The following is a 17,460-nucleotide window of genomic DNA, read 5'->3' as shown; positions in this document are numbered from 1 at the left end:
CATAGACATTTATCATAATATCAAGAGCTCCTATATTACAATGAGTTACTTCAAACTTTTGGCAAGCATAATCACGGTACTGTTTTCTGGATCTCTGATCCTTGTGGTACTCTGAATTATATAGAAGTGATTTTATCTCATCATGAATATAGAGTAGGATTACAAGAGTTGTATATGCCAAGATGGATTTGTTTAAATAATCTTTTGTGCTCTAGATTTGATTGTCTCTAGAACACAAAATGTTTTTTATGCTCTAGTAACAAAAATGCTTCACATTGACTGCCTTCCTTTACTATTTACAATGATGTATTTTTGCTGAGGTACTTGCATTTCCTTAAAAGCTTGGAGTAATTGATGGGAAGCTTCGGAAGGTGCTTTTTTCAGAAAAGCTTCTTTTAGGTTACTTGTATCACAGAAGGCTTCATAGCAGAGAAATAGAATACTAGTACTTTACTCTGTAAACAAGGGAGCCACATTATTCATGAAGTCACGTGTTACTGCAGTTGTGCAGTAACATAAAATAACAGCAGTCACTTTGATAAACAGCTCTTAAAATATTTGCTGAGATGTCTATGATTGAAAACTTTATACATCTGTTAAAACTTTATACATCCTGGAGTTCTCCAGCATACGCTGCCCCATAGAGCATTATGCACATTTCTGTTGGAATGGTGAATTCATATTTGGCAGCATCATAGATACATAGCTAGTAATTTAGACTTAAAGCTTTCTCATTTGGATTGTACTCTTAAAGCAAGAGTATAATGACTATATTCCCTACATGACTATACCGACTAGCTACATCATTTGTTATAGGCCGGAAGAGAAATACGTGATCCTTTGGGCATTACTAAAGTGAGATACCATTTTACCAACCATGGTCAATAGTGAAGGAATCTGAAATTGTTTGCTTAATGGCTATTAATATTCCTAGCAGAATGTTAAGCAACTAAAAACTCCTGGAGCTGCACAACAGCATTACATTTAGTCTTCAGATTCTCTTCTGAGCACATTGTATTTAAGGCAACTACCATGGTTTATATTTACAAAAACTTCTAATTTAAAAGATTTGTGAAATTGGGATTTTTATTTATCTCCACTAAGAAGATTGTCTACAAGTAGGTTGTTTCCATCAAATATATAAAATAGCTGTTGCCTTTGCCACTTATTTTCTCCAAAATGGCAGGTTAGATAGATGCACTCTCACAGACAAAAATGAACAGTCCGTATATAGACTTGATGCAGTGTTTGTTGATTATACATAAATATAAATATACTATTTACATGGCTTAGATATATAGGAATATTAGGCAGGTTATAGGGAGATATGGCATTCAGATTATGATTATTATAGAAACAAAGTTTCACCTATCCATGAGAAAAATTGAAACATTGTGTATTTCCTTTCATTAGGAAAAACGGGCACATGACTACTTCCAGCATGAATAAACTGATCCCTTCCATAATAAGTCTAGATAATAAGGCTAGAAAATTCATTAATCTCTATCAGGTAATACATTAAAAACTTAAAGATCACTTAATGTTGATTTGACTTTAATGCAATTTTTAATATCAGCTGTTAAGTATTTTATTTTTCTATGACATTAATGATAAAAAAAAATTGAAGCATGTTCAGATCATGTTCTCAACAGAATTTTTTGTCCTTCCCCCAATTCAGTCTTTAAATGATGAACTTACCTGAAGCATATAATCAGGATAAACTCGAAAGGCTAAGTACTGATTCAGATTTGTTACACTTTCTTCTTTCTAGTTTATTAAATTATATTCGTATTTTTTGAATATAAGATGCACAAGAGTATAAGACGCACCAAGGTTTTGAGATAGAGGCAATTTTTTAAAAAAGGAGGTAGGTAGATAGAGGGATAGACAGGGAGAGAGAGAGAAATATAGTAGGTAGGTAGGTAGGTAGGTAGAAGAGTAGGTAGGTAGGTTAATGGATAGAGAGAGATAGAGTAGGTAGGTAGAGGGATAGAACGAAATAGAGGAGAGAGAGAGAGAGAGAGAAATACAATTGATAGGTAGGGAGAGAGACGAATAGGTAGTTGGTAGGTAGAGGGATAGAGAGGAAAGAGAGGGAGGGAGAAATACAGTAGATAGGTAGGGAGAAAGTAGTTAGTGGTAGGTAGATAAAGGGATAGAGAGAGAGAAACAAGAGAGAGAGAGAGAATACAATAGATAGGGAGAGTAGATAGGCTGAGGGATAGAGGAGAAATAGAAGAGAAATATAGTAGGTATGTAGAGCGAGACAGTAGTTAGATATGTAGGTAGGTAAGTAGAAGGATAGAGAGATAAAGAAATAGAGAGAGGTAGAGGAAAAACAGTAGGTAGGTAGGTAGGATGTGTTTAGGTAGGTTGGTAGGTGGTAGAGGGAGAGAAATAGAGATAGAAATACAGTAGATGGGTAGGGTGTTTCTGCTGGCACAGCATTTGATCAATGTAATTCTCCTCAATCAGTTTAAGAGCTTTCCAAAAGGAAAAATTTTTTTTTGCACTCGCAAACCTCCCAAAAAGGCATGAATAGCCTTGGGAGGGGCTTACAGAGTGCTCCTGGGGGGAGGGGAGCAAAACAAGCAAAAATGAGCCCATTTTTTGTCAAAAAAATTGCCATGCATAGCCTTATGGAGGCTTATAGAATGCTGCTGGGGGCTGGCGGGGGGAAAGACAGCCTGTTTTTTGCTCATTTCTTGCCCTCCCCAGCTCCCAAGAGCTCTCTGAAAGCCTCCATAAGGGTATGCACAGCCATTTTGGTGAAGGAGCGGGGCTTTGGAGGCAAAAATACTGTATTCAGCGTATAGATGCACCTAGATTTTCAATCTCTTTTTTGAGGAAAAAAGGTGCGTCTTATACTCCGAAAAATACGGTTCTTCATTGTAAAAAAAAAGTGGCCACAATACTTTTTTTTGCTTCTAATCTGCTAGGACAATAAAGATTTCTGTAACTTGGTATTTACAGAATAGGAAGTCTTTCTTGCTAACACAGGAATTAAGAGCTAACCACAAAACCCCAACTGCTACTGGAAATATATAACGGAGGGTAACATTTCAAAAGATCTAAGCATAGGCCCTTTATCAAATTACCAAACTATGTTGATGATATGCAGAATTATTTTTGCCACATGACTATAGGGGGTGAAGAGAATGGTATTAGCTGATTTTATGAATCCTCAGTGCTGACATAAATTATCTAAATGTTTGTTTGCTAAAGGACAGTTTTCATAAGCAGGTCCAACAAAGTAGTCCACAATACATAAATTTATTTTTTTATTTTTTTATTTCAATACAAGTTCAGTGAGTTTTTAAACTCAATCAATTGCTCATTACAGAAATACAAAATGTTATATATCCAAATTCAAGAAATAAAATCCATGGTCACAATTTAGAAAACCCACCGTATTACATGCAAAAGGTGGGTGCAAACACAGTAAGGAGTGGTGTCCTATTGGCCAATCAGCCCATCTTTCGTTCTTGCCCCACCACAATCAATATTGCGTTGCTAGCAGTTTTTACAGCAGCACAAAGGGTTTTACATAACCACGCAGTTTAGTTCACCTCAACATAATTACAGTGCAATGTCATGCTCACCATTTAATATAAAAGTGATAAAACCTTATGACCACATGAAATGATAATGCCAAAATGGTCAGCGATTCCAATTCCACACCAAGGTTTAAAAACATACAGTTTCCCTCTATGAAAAAAAAGTTAATCTTTGCAGTTACTGTGGGGATCATAAATGGAGACAAAGAAAGAATGATCTGTCATGATATACTATCTCACTTAAACCTTTTCTTTCAAAGGATCATGTATCTTTGCACAGGACACAAGTAGGGTAGGGCAAAGAATTACCAGAACCTTGAATCAGAAATAGTTAAAACTCTCTAGTCTCTTGGACATGAGAGAATCACAGTGAGTTTGTGGACAAGAGGCTCCCAAAACATCCCAGATATAACTCTAAGACATCTCTAGTTTGTAAACAATCAATGAATAGATGATAAGAAACACATCTTCCCAAAGAGCCAAAACAATATTGGCCCAAAGGAAGAAATCATCCAACAACTGGTACTGTATAGATTATTGTTCCTATTTAAGCTCCATCTGAATCTTCAAATTATGGAACTTGGACTATAAAATGGTACATCAAATCAATTTATAGTTGACAACACAAAGGAATAGACATAATTAAGGGTGGAGAGATGTAAGTATATTTCAATTAAAAATTCCTCTGAAATTAGATTTGAAGATATCATATCCAGATAAATGTGTAACGGGACAAATGCTAGGAATAAGCAAAATTATGGATACAACAATTCTTATTGAATGAAAGGTAACTTGGTCATTAAATTAATACGCATGTGCATGTTAGTGTATGTGCATGCGCACATATGTGTATACTGAGTTTACTGCATACATGTTACTGGGACAAATCTATAATAAATTATAATAAATAATAATAAATAACCCTAGTTTTCTTGCTTGTTTGTTTCCTAAATATCATGGTGTCAGGTAAATATAATTTCAGTTAATACTTGAAAATGAATAAGTAGCCTTTTCCAATGGTGACTTTTAAAGCTAAATGACCAACTTCAATACCTTTTTTTAAAAAAATGCTCTTATAAAATTTAATGGAATAGAAAAGTTCCCCTCCCCTAAGAAATAGAAGAATTAATTGTTCACTTGTTTGATCTCAGAAAACTAAGTCGGTTCAGATTACAAGGAAGATAATGGCATGCCATTTCAGTACGGTTGCCAAGAAAATTATCTGGATGTATCTATGAAATCATATCTACGAAATCATAGAAAGAGTTAACTTCTATGTCTTGAACAGTTGCTTATTATTTTCTTCTGATACAAAACGAGCTTCAAGAAATACTGTGCCTTCTAAACCATTGTTTCCTCATGAAGCTACAGTCCTCTTTAAACTATAACACATATTCCTTGTGCATTAAATCAAAATGAGTTTTCTATTCAGGCTTTCATGTACAGAATATACTGAACAGAAAAGTTTACCTTTGTAGTTTTTAGATATATCAAAATGAGTGTCTGCAAATGATGGGAAACATAATCGCAGGTATCATGATGCAAATGGCAGAAATTACATAATTTGCATCACTTCCTGTCCATATTATTGGGGCTTATACTGGATACTTAGGTACACTGGCCTTTCTCAATCCACCTGTTTCTGGATGTATCATAAGTCCACTTTTAAAACCATAAATTACTCTGTGAACATGGCAAGGAGATCAAGGAGGGTCCTCCACAACCAGTTTAGATTGCACATGACAACCAGCATTACGGCATGTCAAGAAATCTCTCTTCATAAGAAAAAGACAACTCTTGAGTTTTAAAAATACTACATAATACTGTTAGTGGGACATTTACAATTGCTGTCCATGAAAACGCAAGCCATTCACATACTCCATACAAAATATGACACTGATATGTAGTATGAGTTCTAATTCTGGAAGGAAATCACATTAATAATCCAGTTTTCTATAAGAAAAAGTCATAGGCCGATTTGCACAGAACAGAATTAATTTCAAGCATACCTTCTAATTTTCTTCAATGAATAATTTAGCAGTCATTTTTTTCAAACTTATTTAAACATTATTCACCATTCAAAGAATTTAATTCTGTTAATCAATAATTTGAATCCAATTAAAGAGTCCCATTGGCCAATAGTACAGAATCCCAAAGAATTTGGAATGACATGTACTATCATTTGATACATCTCTACTTATAGTTTTTTTCTATTAAATATGCATTGCTAAAACACAGTGCAGTACAATTAGCCCTCCTGCATAACATGAAGTTTTTTCCCTATAATCATTTTATCAAAATCCTCAATATATAAATATTTATAGCATACACTTTAGGAAAAAAGTGTATACTTTCTCAGGCAGAAATATAATGGTAAAAGGCAACAGCGTTGATAGCAAATAAATAATTATTTCAATGTTGGAGAATTCCAATTACGCATACTGACAATGGAATTCCCATCCCCTGGAAATCCACTGACTTTAAAATCCATAATCCTGGAAGTCTTAAAGCTTAAATGTTGTAGCATGAAACAAAAAGAGAAGCAAACTGACCAATGCTACAGGATATAAACTGCAAGAAGGAATCTTTTCAACTGTAAATTTGGTTATACAAGGCAGAATTCTTTAGCTTATGTTGTAGGAGTACATTTTTAACCATCCAAGACTAGTGCACTTTAAAAAAGTTTAAAAAACTCTGAGTTTTGATTAGCTGCACTTGATTCAAGTGTTGCTTGTGGAGATTTCAAAAGGTTTTTTTTTTCCTTTTTAAATCAAACCTGTTGCTACACTAAGCAGACAAGTGTACCACAAAAGGGTAGTCCATGGGATAATTCACATTTCCAAACCAGAGGAATTATCTTATTCCAATTCGGGAAGTCATCCATTCCAGCCCTTGGCACAATCTGGGAGAAAAGAATACACCCAGGTCTTAACAAACATCTGTTAATTATTGTAGCACGATTAGTTTCCATTAAGAGATCATTATTTAAAGGCAAAATGTTAAGAACCTAAACAAAATGCATTGTTTTGTGATTATGCATCCAAAAATGAAAGGAAGGAAGGAAGGGAGGGAGGGAGGGAGGGAGGGAGGGAGGGAGGAAGGAAGGAAGGAAGGAAGGAAGGAAGGAAGGAGAAGGAAGGAGGAAGGAAGGAAGGAAGGAAGGAAGTCAGGCAGGCAGGCAGGCAGGCAGGCAGGCAATTAGGTAGCAGACAGGCATTAACTTTTGTACCATTTAGTATTTTGACACCCCAGTCTGCTCCAGGCCAAGCCCAGGCACAATAAGAAATGGTTTTAAAGAAAAAAGCAGAGGACTATCTGGGTACATCAAAATTCACTAATCCAGGTCTCTTCAATTAACAAATACTCTTGAACAGAAAAATCTTGAATTTAAGGAACTGTTTAAAGATAGTAAACAATAACTAAATCTATTGTAGCTCATTTTAATATACCTGCTTCCTATCCAGTGGCCCCAAATTTAAAATTATCCTGTAGTATATTATAAATTTCCATTTTGCTCCATAGCCAAAAGTATTTGATCTGAAATATCTGATTAAGTGGGAAAAAGTTAATTAGAGTGATTTCAAAGCTCTTCTTGAAAATTATTCAAATATGTTCATGTTTTCTTAAATATTAGCTTAAGCTTTAAGAAACTAATGGCATTGACCCCCTTTTCTATTAACAATTTAGTTCCTTAATTGAGAAGCTAATATTAATCATGTAGTTTAGAAATTTTTATTTAGCTTGAATGAAAAATATAGAAGTTGTAAGTTTCTCTGAAGTAAAATATTTATTACAATACTTACCCTTCTCCTGTTAATGCACAACAGGACTGAATGTGCCATGGGTGATCCTTTATGGAACTAAGGGTTAGATACTTGGAAATTTCAGCTGCTGACATACAACCCTTCATATCTTGCTTATTTGCAAAAATGAGAACGGCAGCTTTTTGTAAATCCTGTAAATTGCAATATTTAGATGACTCAGATAATGATGCTACACATATAAATCCCATATAAATATATGCTGTTATAACTTTAATTGTGGCAATTGCTTTAACATAAGGTAGTGATGCATTTCCCTGTGCCAAAAAGGGACAATCTTTTTAAGAAGTAGCACACAATGACATGTAAGTTTAACAAGCAACAACAAAAAGTCAACACCTTAAAACATGAAATTTTAGCCATTATCAAAGTTTGTCCCCTTTCCCCCTCCCATTCTAAATAAAATTACTTCTCCAGTGCTGTACCTCATAATTTTTGCCAATGAAATAGTTTGTTGGTCCAAGAAGGCTGTTTCAGAGATTGCCAAACTTTCTGTAATAACTGGGATATAAAATCAGAACTCTGTTTTGCACTAGTTGGCAGGTTCTGCCATCCACTTTTACACCCTTAAGATCCAAACTGAAGTTGGCATTCCAGAATAAAAATCAAAGATTCCCTTTACCCGAACTAATTTAATGCTGGCTTCAAATTCATTCATAGAATTTTCTCAGCAACAATCCCCCTTTGGGGATTTTTATTTACTTCCTGGTATAAATCCTGGGAATGCATAAGGAATACAGTCAAGGCTAAATGAAATACCTCATGGGCCAACATTCGGTAGAGTTCTTCTTTTGTGAGGGACAACCTCTCACGATCAATACTGTCAACTACAAGGATTATAAACTGTGGAAAAAGAATTGAAGAAAGAACTGAAGAAATATGTTGTAAAACAGGCAGTATCTTTTACATACTATTTATGTATGTGAAATTGCATAAGACTGTTGCACAAACAAGAGCAACATAGCTTCTTTTTCCACTCTTTCTTAAGCCCCTGCTCTTCTCTTAGAGCAAATGGCAAAAATCTTATGGTGCAAAACACAGGAGCATTAGCACTGAAACTTTTTTGTTTTCCTTTCAGGCTTTTCAGAGATCAAAACCATATGGAACCACTCATGGGCAAGGAGAAAAGATCCCTTCCTATAGCTTGAAAGCCTTAAAACACAGAGACTCAAAGCAAAGGCTTTTTCTATTACTGTCTTTACAGGAATATCCTGCTTTAAATCTCATCTCACTTGCTAAACCATTGGGCAGAATGAAACCTTGATACCAACTGATGCATTTATAATAATGCCCTCCTACTTCTTATTAACAAAAATGTAGTATTTCTCCTTGTAAGGTTTTTCATACAAATTTCCAATACCACCAACATGAACAATCAACATTGGACACACACAAAGAACCAACCTGAGACCAGCCATCATTAACTTGTACCAATTGCAAACCTGCTTGGCTAAAGGCCATTCAGAAGACACTTGGTTATAAAGACAGGAACCCAGGTAGTCCTTGCTTATTTGCCTGTGATTACCTTGCCTCTGAAGATGTCACCAATGTTAGGAAATTTGTTTCCTAGACCAGGGATTCCCAACTTGTGGGCTGAAGCTCACTACCAGGCCATGGTCTATTTGCAACTGGGCTGTGAGAGTGGTGGTCTGGTATGCACAGAGAGGCAGTGGGCACCACTGCTCACAACCCCACTTGCAAATGAAGCCATGCAGGAATCCACTGTCTGCTCCTTGCACAAAACTATCCTCTCTCCCCCCAATGCCGGACCGCCAACCTGAAAGATTGGGGAATGCTGCCCTAGACCATGGTCATGAACCTGAAGTCCAACATACCCATCAGTTACTGGCTATGAAACAATGCACTAAGAGCCCTGATATCATAAAGGGTCAAAAATCATAATAAAATAATTACCTACCTCTGTATTTGAATAATATGTATTCCAGGATGATCTTAATGACTCTTGTCCACCAATATCCCACATAAGGAAATGTGTGTTTTTTACTACAATTTCTTCAACATTACTGCCTATGGTAGGAGATGTGTGAACTACCTCATTCATTAAGCTAAAAGAGAGAGAAAAGAGGGTCTATTTAAAAAAAACAACAACTGAAATGCAGCTACCAGAAGGCTGTTGATACAATAATTCTGACTCAAAGGGCAGCATTTAAGCACAAATTTGCTTTCTTTCTTTTTTTTTAAAAAAAGCTTTTTTTAAGAGATTTTCATTATGTCCTTATATTGTGCTAGCTTTTACTCATCGTACTTTGCAGTGTGCTTTTTAACATGTTTGCTATACACTAAATAAATATTGCTCACAAATTCTGGTATAGCAATGTTCAAAGAAGTTTATAAAAGGGACGTGCTATAATTTGGAAATACATTGAAAAGAGGTTTATGAATGCAAATGTGGCATCTCTACAACTTTTTACTTTTAGCAGCTGCCATGTGATCCTGGCTACTTTAGAGTTGCAGACAACTGTTACATATACTCTCCATAGCAAAATTTAATTCAAATATGAAGTGTTTCAGAGTCCTAGTTTGTTATCAATCAGAATATCTAGGACAGTGATGATGAACCTTTTTGTAAATGCATGCCAAAATAGTTCGTGTGCCCACACTCACAACGCAATGCGCCCTACCCACCTGTGCTTGCACGTACGATCCCCCACGCATGTGCGCATGACCTCCCCCCCATGCACAGGGGAGTTTTTGCCCTCCACAGGCTCCAGAGGCTTTCCTGAAGCCCGAGGAGGGTGAAAATGGCTGCCCCCAAGCCCTCTGGAAGGCTGAAAATCAGCTGGCTGCGCTGGAGCTGATGGCTCGCATACTGGCATATGGCTCCACGTGCCACCTGTGGCACAATATCACAGATTTAGGCCACATGCTGAGTACCACGTATGATTACCAGATCTGTTGTCTGCAACCAAAGGTCAATCAGAATCAGAAGGGGTTATGAGCTCACACAGTGCTATCAAAATCACATTGTCCTGTCAATGTCTGGAGGACTTTAGGTTCAGATAATAGAGTTACAAGATCCAGTTCTACTTTCTCCATTACATGGTGAGGGTGCTCAGTTACATTAGAAGCCTTACCACTGTGCTATGGACTTAATCATATATGAGAAATTTAGCAGTGTAAAGTATCTTCTTAAGAAGGGCTGCAATAAGAAATTCTGTTTGATATTCTCACTCACTTATTCTCAGCATAAATGATTCAACAACACTTCCAGAATGTTCTCTTTCTGGATAGACTTCAATACTTGATCTTTGTGCTGACAACCAGCATATCAATTACTTGCCAGTGTCCTTTAGAACAACTAATTATAATAAGTCATAAAGACAGTTGCAATATAGGAAAGAAATATTCCCAATAAAATCATATAGACCAGTAATATAGCATATTTAAAACAAGCAGTACAAACTAAAACAGTAATAGGACATTATTATTTCACCAATAAACTGGATTATCAATCAAGTTCTGATACAAAAAGATTAAGGAAATATCTAAAATACTGGAAGAACTAAACGAGTTCTTGTTTAAAATGTCTGCCCATGCTGAAAAACACATTCAAGCTCTCAGACCGAGATATTTGATACTTAGGAATTTAAAATATTTTTCAGTTCGGGAGAGGTTTCATTTTTCAGAAATTTATTAATCTTACAGAAATATTGCAACATTGTTTGAAAGCTAAAATATACTGAAATACTTACAATTGGTACAGAATTGTAGTCTTCCCAGCATTATCAAGTCCCACAATTATCACTTTGTGTTCTACAATGCATAAAAATGAACAATTAAAAAACAATTAAAAAACTCATTACACTTACAAGCAAGCTATGTTTTAATTTAGAATGTCCCCAGCTATCTTATTTCATTTATACACCTCAATATTGTGATGCTTTCATTATAGAATAGTTTGAATGACTGGAAATCTGACTTTAAATTATGTCAGACAAGTGTTTTCCAGGATAAAAGTTCTGCTCCTACGTCATTTTTCCATACTTGCCATAGACTTCCCTAAGTATCATTATTATTATTTTTAAAGAACTCTGGAGGGCACACATAGAAAAGCACAGAGTACTTGTTAGAAAACCAAAAGTCTCTTAATATTTGTTTATAAATATAAACAGATATATTGGAAAGTCCTGTATTTACAACCATTTGTTTAGCAACTGTTCAAAATTACAACAGCTCTGAAAAAAGTGACTTACGACTGCTCTTTGCACATGACTGTCACAAGAACCCCGTCATCATGTGATCAAAATTTTTGCTTAACTGCATGATTCACTTTAGAACAATACTGATCCACTTAATAACTTTAGTGAAAAGGGTTATAAAATTGGGTGTGACTCATTTAACAACTGCCTTGCTTAGCAATGTAAACTCTGATTCAGTTGTGATCACAAGCTGAGGTATACCTGTACAAATTACTTTTAAACCAATGCATTTACTATTAAGAAATGTTAACTCAGAGCTAGGGCTCAGGAGCTTGAAATTCCATCTCATGAAATATCACTAGATCATGAAATATCACTAGATTAAGGTTACGAGTTATTATAAAATTGGGAAATCTTCCAATTACAGTACATATGAAGTTGTATCAGCTTAATGCAAAATACATATTCCATGAGCTAGCATCATAAAAATCAATGTTAGTATCTCACTTTTTCATTTCAATTCTTTATAACAGCTGAAATTATGGATTCACTCATAAAACAAAGTTTTTAACTATGGATTGTTCCCTAAGGCTAAATATAGTTAACCATACCATGCTAAATCACAATAGAAGAATTCACATTTCATGTAGGCACAGTGATGGGTTTCAATTTTTTAGAACCTCTTCAGTGGGTGTGGCCTGCTTTGTGGGAGTGGCTAGCTGACCATGTGACTGGGTGGGAGTGGCTTGCTGGTCATGTGACCGGGTGGGCATGGCCAACTTGTAAAATGTGGTGAAACTCACTTAACGTTTTTGCTTAGCAACCAAAATGTTGGCTCAGAAACTCTGGCATTTGAAACATGCAAGTCTTAAAGCTGTCAAGTTACAAGATCCTTGCACCCCTAACCCTTTAGAAAAAAAAACCCACAGGGATGTTCAAACTTGACAGCTTTAAGTCTTGTGGACTTCTGTTCCCAGAATTCCTCCTCTCGCTCTTCATCTTGATGATGTGCGGACAGGCGGGGGGAGGAACCTGGAACCGGTTCTAAATGGCACTGTAGATTGTGGAACCTCTTCTATAGAAGTTAGAACTGGCAGGAATCCACCCCTGTGTAGGCTGAGAACAAACATATCATACCATTTCTCCATGTTAACTAAGGAGTAGGTCAATTTTCTACTTGAAGCTATTACACAAGTCACAACAACCAATGTTGTTTTTGATTAATATCTTTGAGCGGCTTCTCATATCAGAATTACTACTGAATCTTCTGAAGATACTGTCCTCTGATGACAAAACTGGGCGTGAGAAAATAGTTTCTATCCCACTCTCTCAGATCTCTGGCAAACAACATAGGCTGAAGCTTTTTCACACAGTTCAGGCAATTTCCCCCAGAAATATAAAACTTTTTTGAATCAAAGGTCAAATTAGTCCTTTCTTTTACATACTGAGGAACATAACCCCAAAGGAGATAAGAGAAGAAATAAAATTGTTATAATGCTAATTTTAAATTTGAATATAGTTATAGTTATTAAATATATGGGAAGTATGGTAATTAATACAGATTGGCTACAGATGGTTACAGTGTGTACGTGTGTTTCAATTAAAGAAATCAAAAACTTATTCTCAAGTTTGATATAATGCGGCATTACCAACATTTAAAAATGATTAACTGTAACTGTATACCATCAATGTATAATTTGACTTAGGCAATATTTAGTCCTTTGCTTTATAGAATTTTAAAATTTCAGAAACAAATCTTTGCTTTATTAGAGATTTAAAAAAACTGGTACATATACTTAAACATTGGCCAGACTAATTTCAGATACATGATATTGGAAGAGTGATGGCAAAAGTTCTCATATTTTTACATTTTAATACAGTAAAATTTCTTACAAAAGAGCCAAAGGCCAAGAGACACAATAGAAGAAACTTTTCAGCACAGCTCTCTATCCCCCTTTGATTCGGGACCTGAATGCATGTATCATCTACCCTCACCATCAATGAACTATGTCCCAAATACTTGATTACTACTTTAGATCTGTGTTTCCCAATCTTAACAGCTTTAACTTCTTGTGTGGAATTCACTTCAGTATCAGTTGGTGAACTTTCACTCCTAGAACTCAGCCAGCCTACATATAGCTGGGGAATTCTGGGAACTGAAGTCTACATCACTTAATATTGCTCAGGTGAGAAATGGGTGTTCTAGTTTAATGCCTAAATGAGGAATACTATATACTAGTTAGCTGTTAGTGGATTTGAAACGATCTTTTCCAGCCTAGTCACTTACAGGGTTGTTGGAGGAACAGGTGGGTGGAAGTACAATAAGTTATAACATTTTTCAGAATAAAACGCAGGCAATAGAAAGGGGGAAAGGGGAAAGACCCCCCCCCCAGTCAAGCTCAACAACATAACCCTGTTCCTAGCGCTATCTCAGCAACAATACAGGAGGGATTTGTCATTCGTTTTTCTCCCACGTCCTCATCCAGGATGCTCTACATGTGGTCTCCCATCCCAGTCCACAACAGAGGCGATCTTACTTAGCCTTCTAAGCTTCGCCTCTGGCTGCAAACCCATCCCAGGAGAGCCCCTCGATCCTCTAACCCCTTTCCGCTGCTTTCCACCGAGATCGCCTTCCCCGCGGAACCCATTCCCTCCTTTGCTACCGTGTCCGCCACTAGAGTCCAAGTGTGCCCACTCGAATCATTGCTGCCCGTGGGTCTTCCCTTTGCCACCGCCTCGCGGGAACAGCGTTGCTGCTGGGCTTCCCTGCTAGATCTAGTCAACTCACCCTGCGTACAGAATAGACTCCACAGCTTGGCGAACAAGAGCCCCATTCCGGAACGGGAGCCGCGATCTCCGATAGAGTTGGCGAAGTGCCTTCCTCCTCCGTCCCGTATTCACTATCCAACGCGGCCGAAAAAGCAGGTGGGACCGAAACCACTTCGGCCCCGCCTCTGCCTCCTCCCTCCAGCCACACAGGCAGCAAGCGGAGCCCCGCCCCGCCTTCCTGCCTCGGAGCTGACGTCACTACGTCGGGATTCGCGCAAGATGGTAAAGCCCCGGTACTTGCGATGACGTATAACGTTGCCCGAAGAGCGAATGGGAAATCTCCTCTTGGTCCTAGAGCTTCCATTGTAAGTGCCGCCATACGCGGGGCAATTGAAAGTTGCAAGTGAGAATGGTTCATCGTTTTGTCCCGCGGGTTCAACACACACCGCGGAAATGTTAGAACTTATAGTACCGATTCCGATCAGTTAGGCAGGATGAGGCAATGCCAAACCATAACCTCATCCCTGTCCTCGCGTGGTTAAGGGGCTACGTCTTCTCCCCCTCTCCATCCGTTTAACATTCCTGAAGGGGTGTAGGGACACCTCATTTCAAAAGAACATTTGCGGGAGGGGGGGTATTTGATTTCCAAAATCCAGTTAACAAAAACAAAATTTGCCCTTACAGTTTTTTCTTTTTTAAAAAAACATTTTTTTATAAAAGCAAAATATATGTATATGACCAGCTATAACAGACATATAGATAGTTCATCTCCCAGAAAATACAACTAGCTTTCAATTTACTCTCTTCCAATTATATTAGATTAACCAGTGTTTTCAAACTTATCAACTTTTAAGATGAGGACTTCAACTCCCAGCCAGTTTTTAAAAGTTGCCAAACTCATCGGAATTCTTGGGCAGGATGAAAACCAATCAAACACATTAGGTAGGCAGTGGGCTGGGCAATTGCTTATTATTATTGAATAACTATATGCCTGGCTTACCAAATTACACTTTGCTGGCTCCTTCCCTGTGCTCTGTGACTGCTGGAAATTTAGTCAACATTTGCAAAGCCATGGTCTATAAATGTATGTCCGCTCTCATCTTTAGATTCAATTTCTAAAATTTAAAAATGTTTTAATGCTCATAAATTCTATTCACTTTGAATAGTTCAGATTTAGTATATCTGATTATATATAGACTAGATGTGATGGAGTGCTGGTCCATTATTCAATTATCATCTAAAATCCTACTTTTATGAAAGTAATATATTTATAAGAGCAATTAAAAATGTAAACCATCAAATTAATGCTCTATATTTTCATGTTTAGGGAAAATACTTAATAACAAAAGCGCTCCACAGTGCTTTACAGCCAGATATTAAAGTGTATTCTTAGGCCCAAGATTTTTTAAAAAATGGATAGAATGAATAAAGTAAAGGTTAATCCTTTAAATGGCAGCCATATCAAATTTAGATTAGATTGGTATTCTCAAACTTTGGAACTTCTAAAACCCCACATTGGAAGATAATTTTCTGTCTAAGCAATTTTCACTAAGCAAAAGTAAGGGAAAGAAATGTATTATTTAATTTTAATGACTGAATACTGATCAATGAATAAACAAAAACTACGATAGAATCTTAGAACTATTTCTGCAATTTGTTTCCAACTGACGTTTTAGTTTGTTAGCTCTGACAACCTGAAGCTGGTTTTTCTACAGAAACAAAAACTGTTGTGAAATCAAAAGATACATATCTTTCATTATACAAGTTATACATTATTTCATTATACAAGCATGATTTAGGGTTACTTTATGAGCCCTAAAGGTGGATTAGTCATTGTTACCTTTTTTGGTGCTAACCAATAAACCATTTGTGTTTTGAAAATCTAAAGATATGGAGTACAAACTGAATTTTCCTTAGATACATTTCTACAGATACATTAATGCACAAATGGGTTATTATAGTTACGTTGTTCTGCAGCCTGACTATTTTGCACTTAACTAATTAAAGCAACATCAAGATTTAATCAATCACTGTGGGATAAAACAAACAAACCAAGGACAAACCATATACCCCAATGTCTGCCACACATACATATAAGTTTTTGAAAACCTGGAAAGTTTATTCAGTATTTTGATCATCTTTACTCCGATTATGGTGATTGGTTTCCTTTCAGATGTTAAAACTTTTTTCATCTACCCTGGCCAACAAATGAGAGTTAGAAGTGGTCAAGGACTTATAAATTTGAAGATTAGCAATACTTGGAGAACCACAACTTCATTTTTACACAAGATATGTGTGTTTTCCAGTTTTAATTGAACAACATAAAGTGTGAATTGGAGAGCCTTTTGAGGTGTGTGTGCGTGACTCTGCAGGCTGTATACACTAGTGGGGAAAATAATTACCCAAAACGGTAATGATGGAGTCAGTACCTCTTGTGAAGATAGGATGCTGCTGTACTAGTTGGAAGTAATAGCAGTAGCACTTGACTTACATACCCGCACATAAAGCACTTACACAATGCACTTGACTGCATTATAACCATCAGGGCTGCTTAGTATCTGAAGGCTTAGGGTGTTCACTTCCACAAACGTATCATTTAAATATAGTCATTTTTTTCAAAAGAAACCTCTATTATGACAAATAACACCCACCACTGAGTCACAGCCATTCATTCTCATCATTTACACAATCTACTCTTATTAGAAGTATAATGGAGAAGTGAAATATTGGCCTCTGCTTTAGGAATCTATGAGCTGGAGTAGCACTTCATCTATTTCAGGAAGTTGATTTATGCTAACCATTACATGCAAGGCTCTAATTGCAAAGCTAAATAATTGGGCACAGGAGAGACAAACCTTCACATCATCGCTACTATACACATTCAATGTTCTGGAGATGTCATTTCATTGTGATGGTCACTTGATGTCAAACTTGATTCTTCAAGGCTGAACCAGATGCCTAAAACCTGCCTGGAAGATAACTTGTAGAGACCTGAGGCTTATATCTCTGGGGTACAAAAATCCAAAGGACCACCAGATGGAAGAAAAGAACTTTTGCCAGAAGTTCTTTTGCCTGTCTTTTGCTGTCTTCTGGATTTTTGCAGCTCAAGATTCAGAATGCCATCAGATTGTGGGCAAACATCCTTCTACAATA

General features: G+C 36.6%; 1 protein-coding gene across 2 annotated transcripts; it reads right to left on the bottom strand.

Moving 5' to 3' along the window:
• Positions 1-3,290: 3,290 nt before the first annotated feature.
• ARL5B (ADP ribosylation factor like GTPase 5B) lies at positions 3,291-14,483 on the bottom strand. 2 transcript variants are annotated; one of them, XM_032237842.1, is made up of 6 exons: positions 14,327-14,483; positions 11,092-11,152; positions 9,297-9,444; positions 8,138-8,221; positions 7,361-7,512; positions 3,291-6,459 (listed from the first exon to the last, which is right to left on the bottom strand). In XM_032237842.1, exons 1-6 carry the CDS (start codon positions 14,370-14,372, stop codon positions 6,411-6,413), a joined length of 540 nt encoding a protein of 179 aa, XP_032093733.1. In that variant the 5' UTR covers positions 14,373-14,483; the 3' UTR covers positions 3,291-6,410. The 2 variants fall into 2 exon arrangements, with proteins under 2 accessions (XP_032093733.1, XP_032093734.1); XM_032237843.1 differs by lacking the exon at positions 8,138-8,221.
• Positions 14,484-17,460: the final 2,977 nt, after the last annotated feature.

The sequence above is a fragment of the Thamnophis elegans genome, chromosome Z, assembly GCF_009769535.1.
Source record: "Thamnophis elegans isolate rThaEle1 chromosome Z, rThaEle1.pri, whole genome shotgun sequence".
NCBI classification, from domain to species: Eukaryota; Metazoa; Chordata; class Lepidosauria; order Squamata; family Colubridae; genus Thamnophis; species Thamnophis elegans.
The sequence above is the reverse complement of the archived record's forward strand: the minus strand, read 5'-3'. Positions and strand labels throughout refer to the sequence as shown.

Coding starts and splice junctions, on each gene's coding strand:
- ARL5B (XM_032237842.1), bottom strand. CDS start 14,372: ATGGGGCTCTTGTTCGCCAAGCTGTGGAGTCTATTCTGTACGCAGG. Junction 8,222..9,296: donor CATATTATTCAAATACAGAG/GTAGGTAATTAT, acceptor CTTTTTCCACAG/TTTATAATCCTTGTAGTTGA. Junction 7,513..8,137: donor ACCGAATGTTGGCCCATGAG/GTATTTCATTTA, acceptor TGCAATTTACAG/GATTTACAAAAAGCTGCCGT.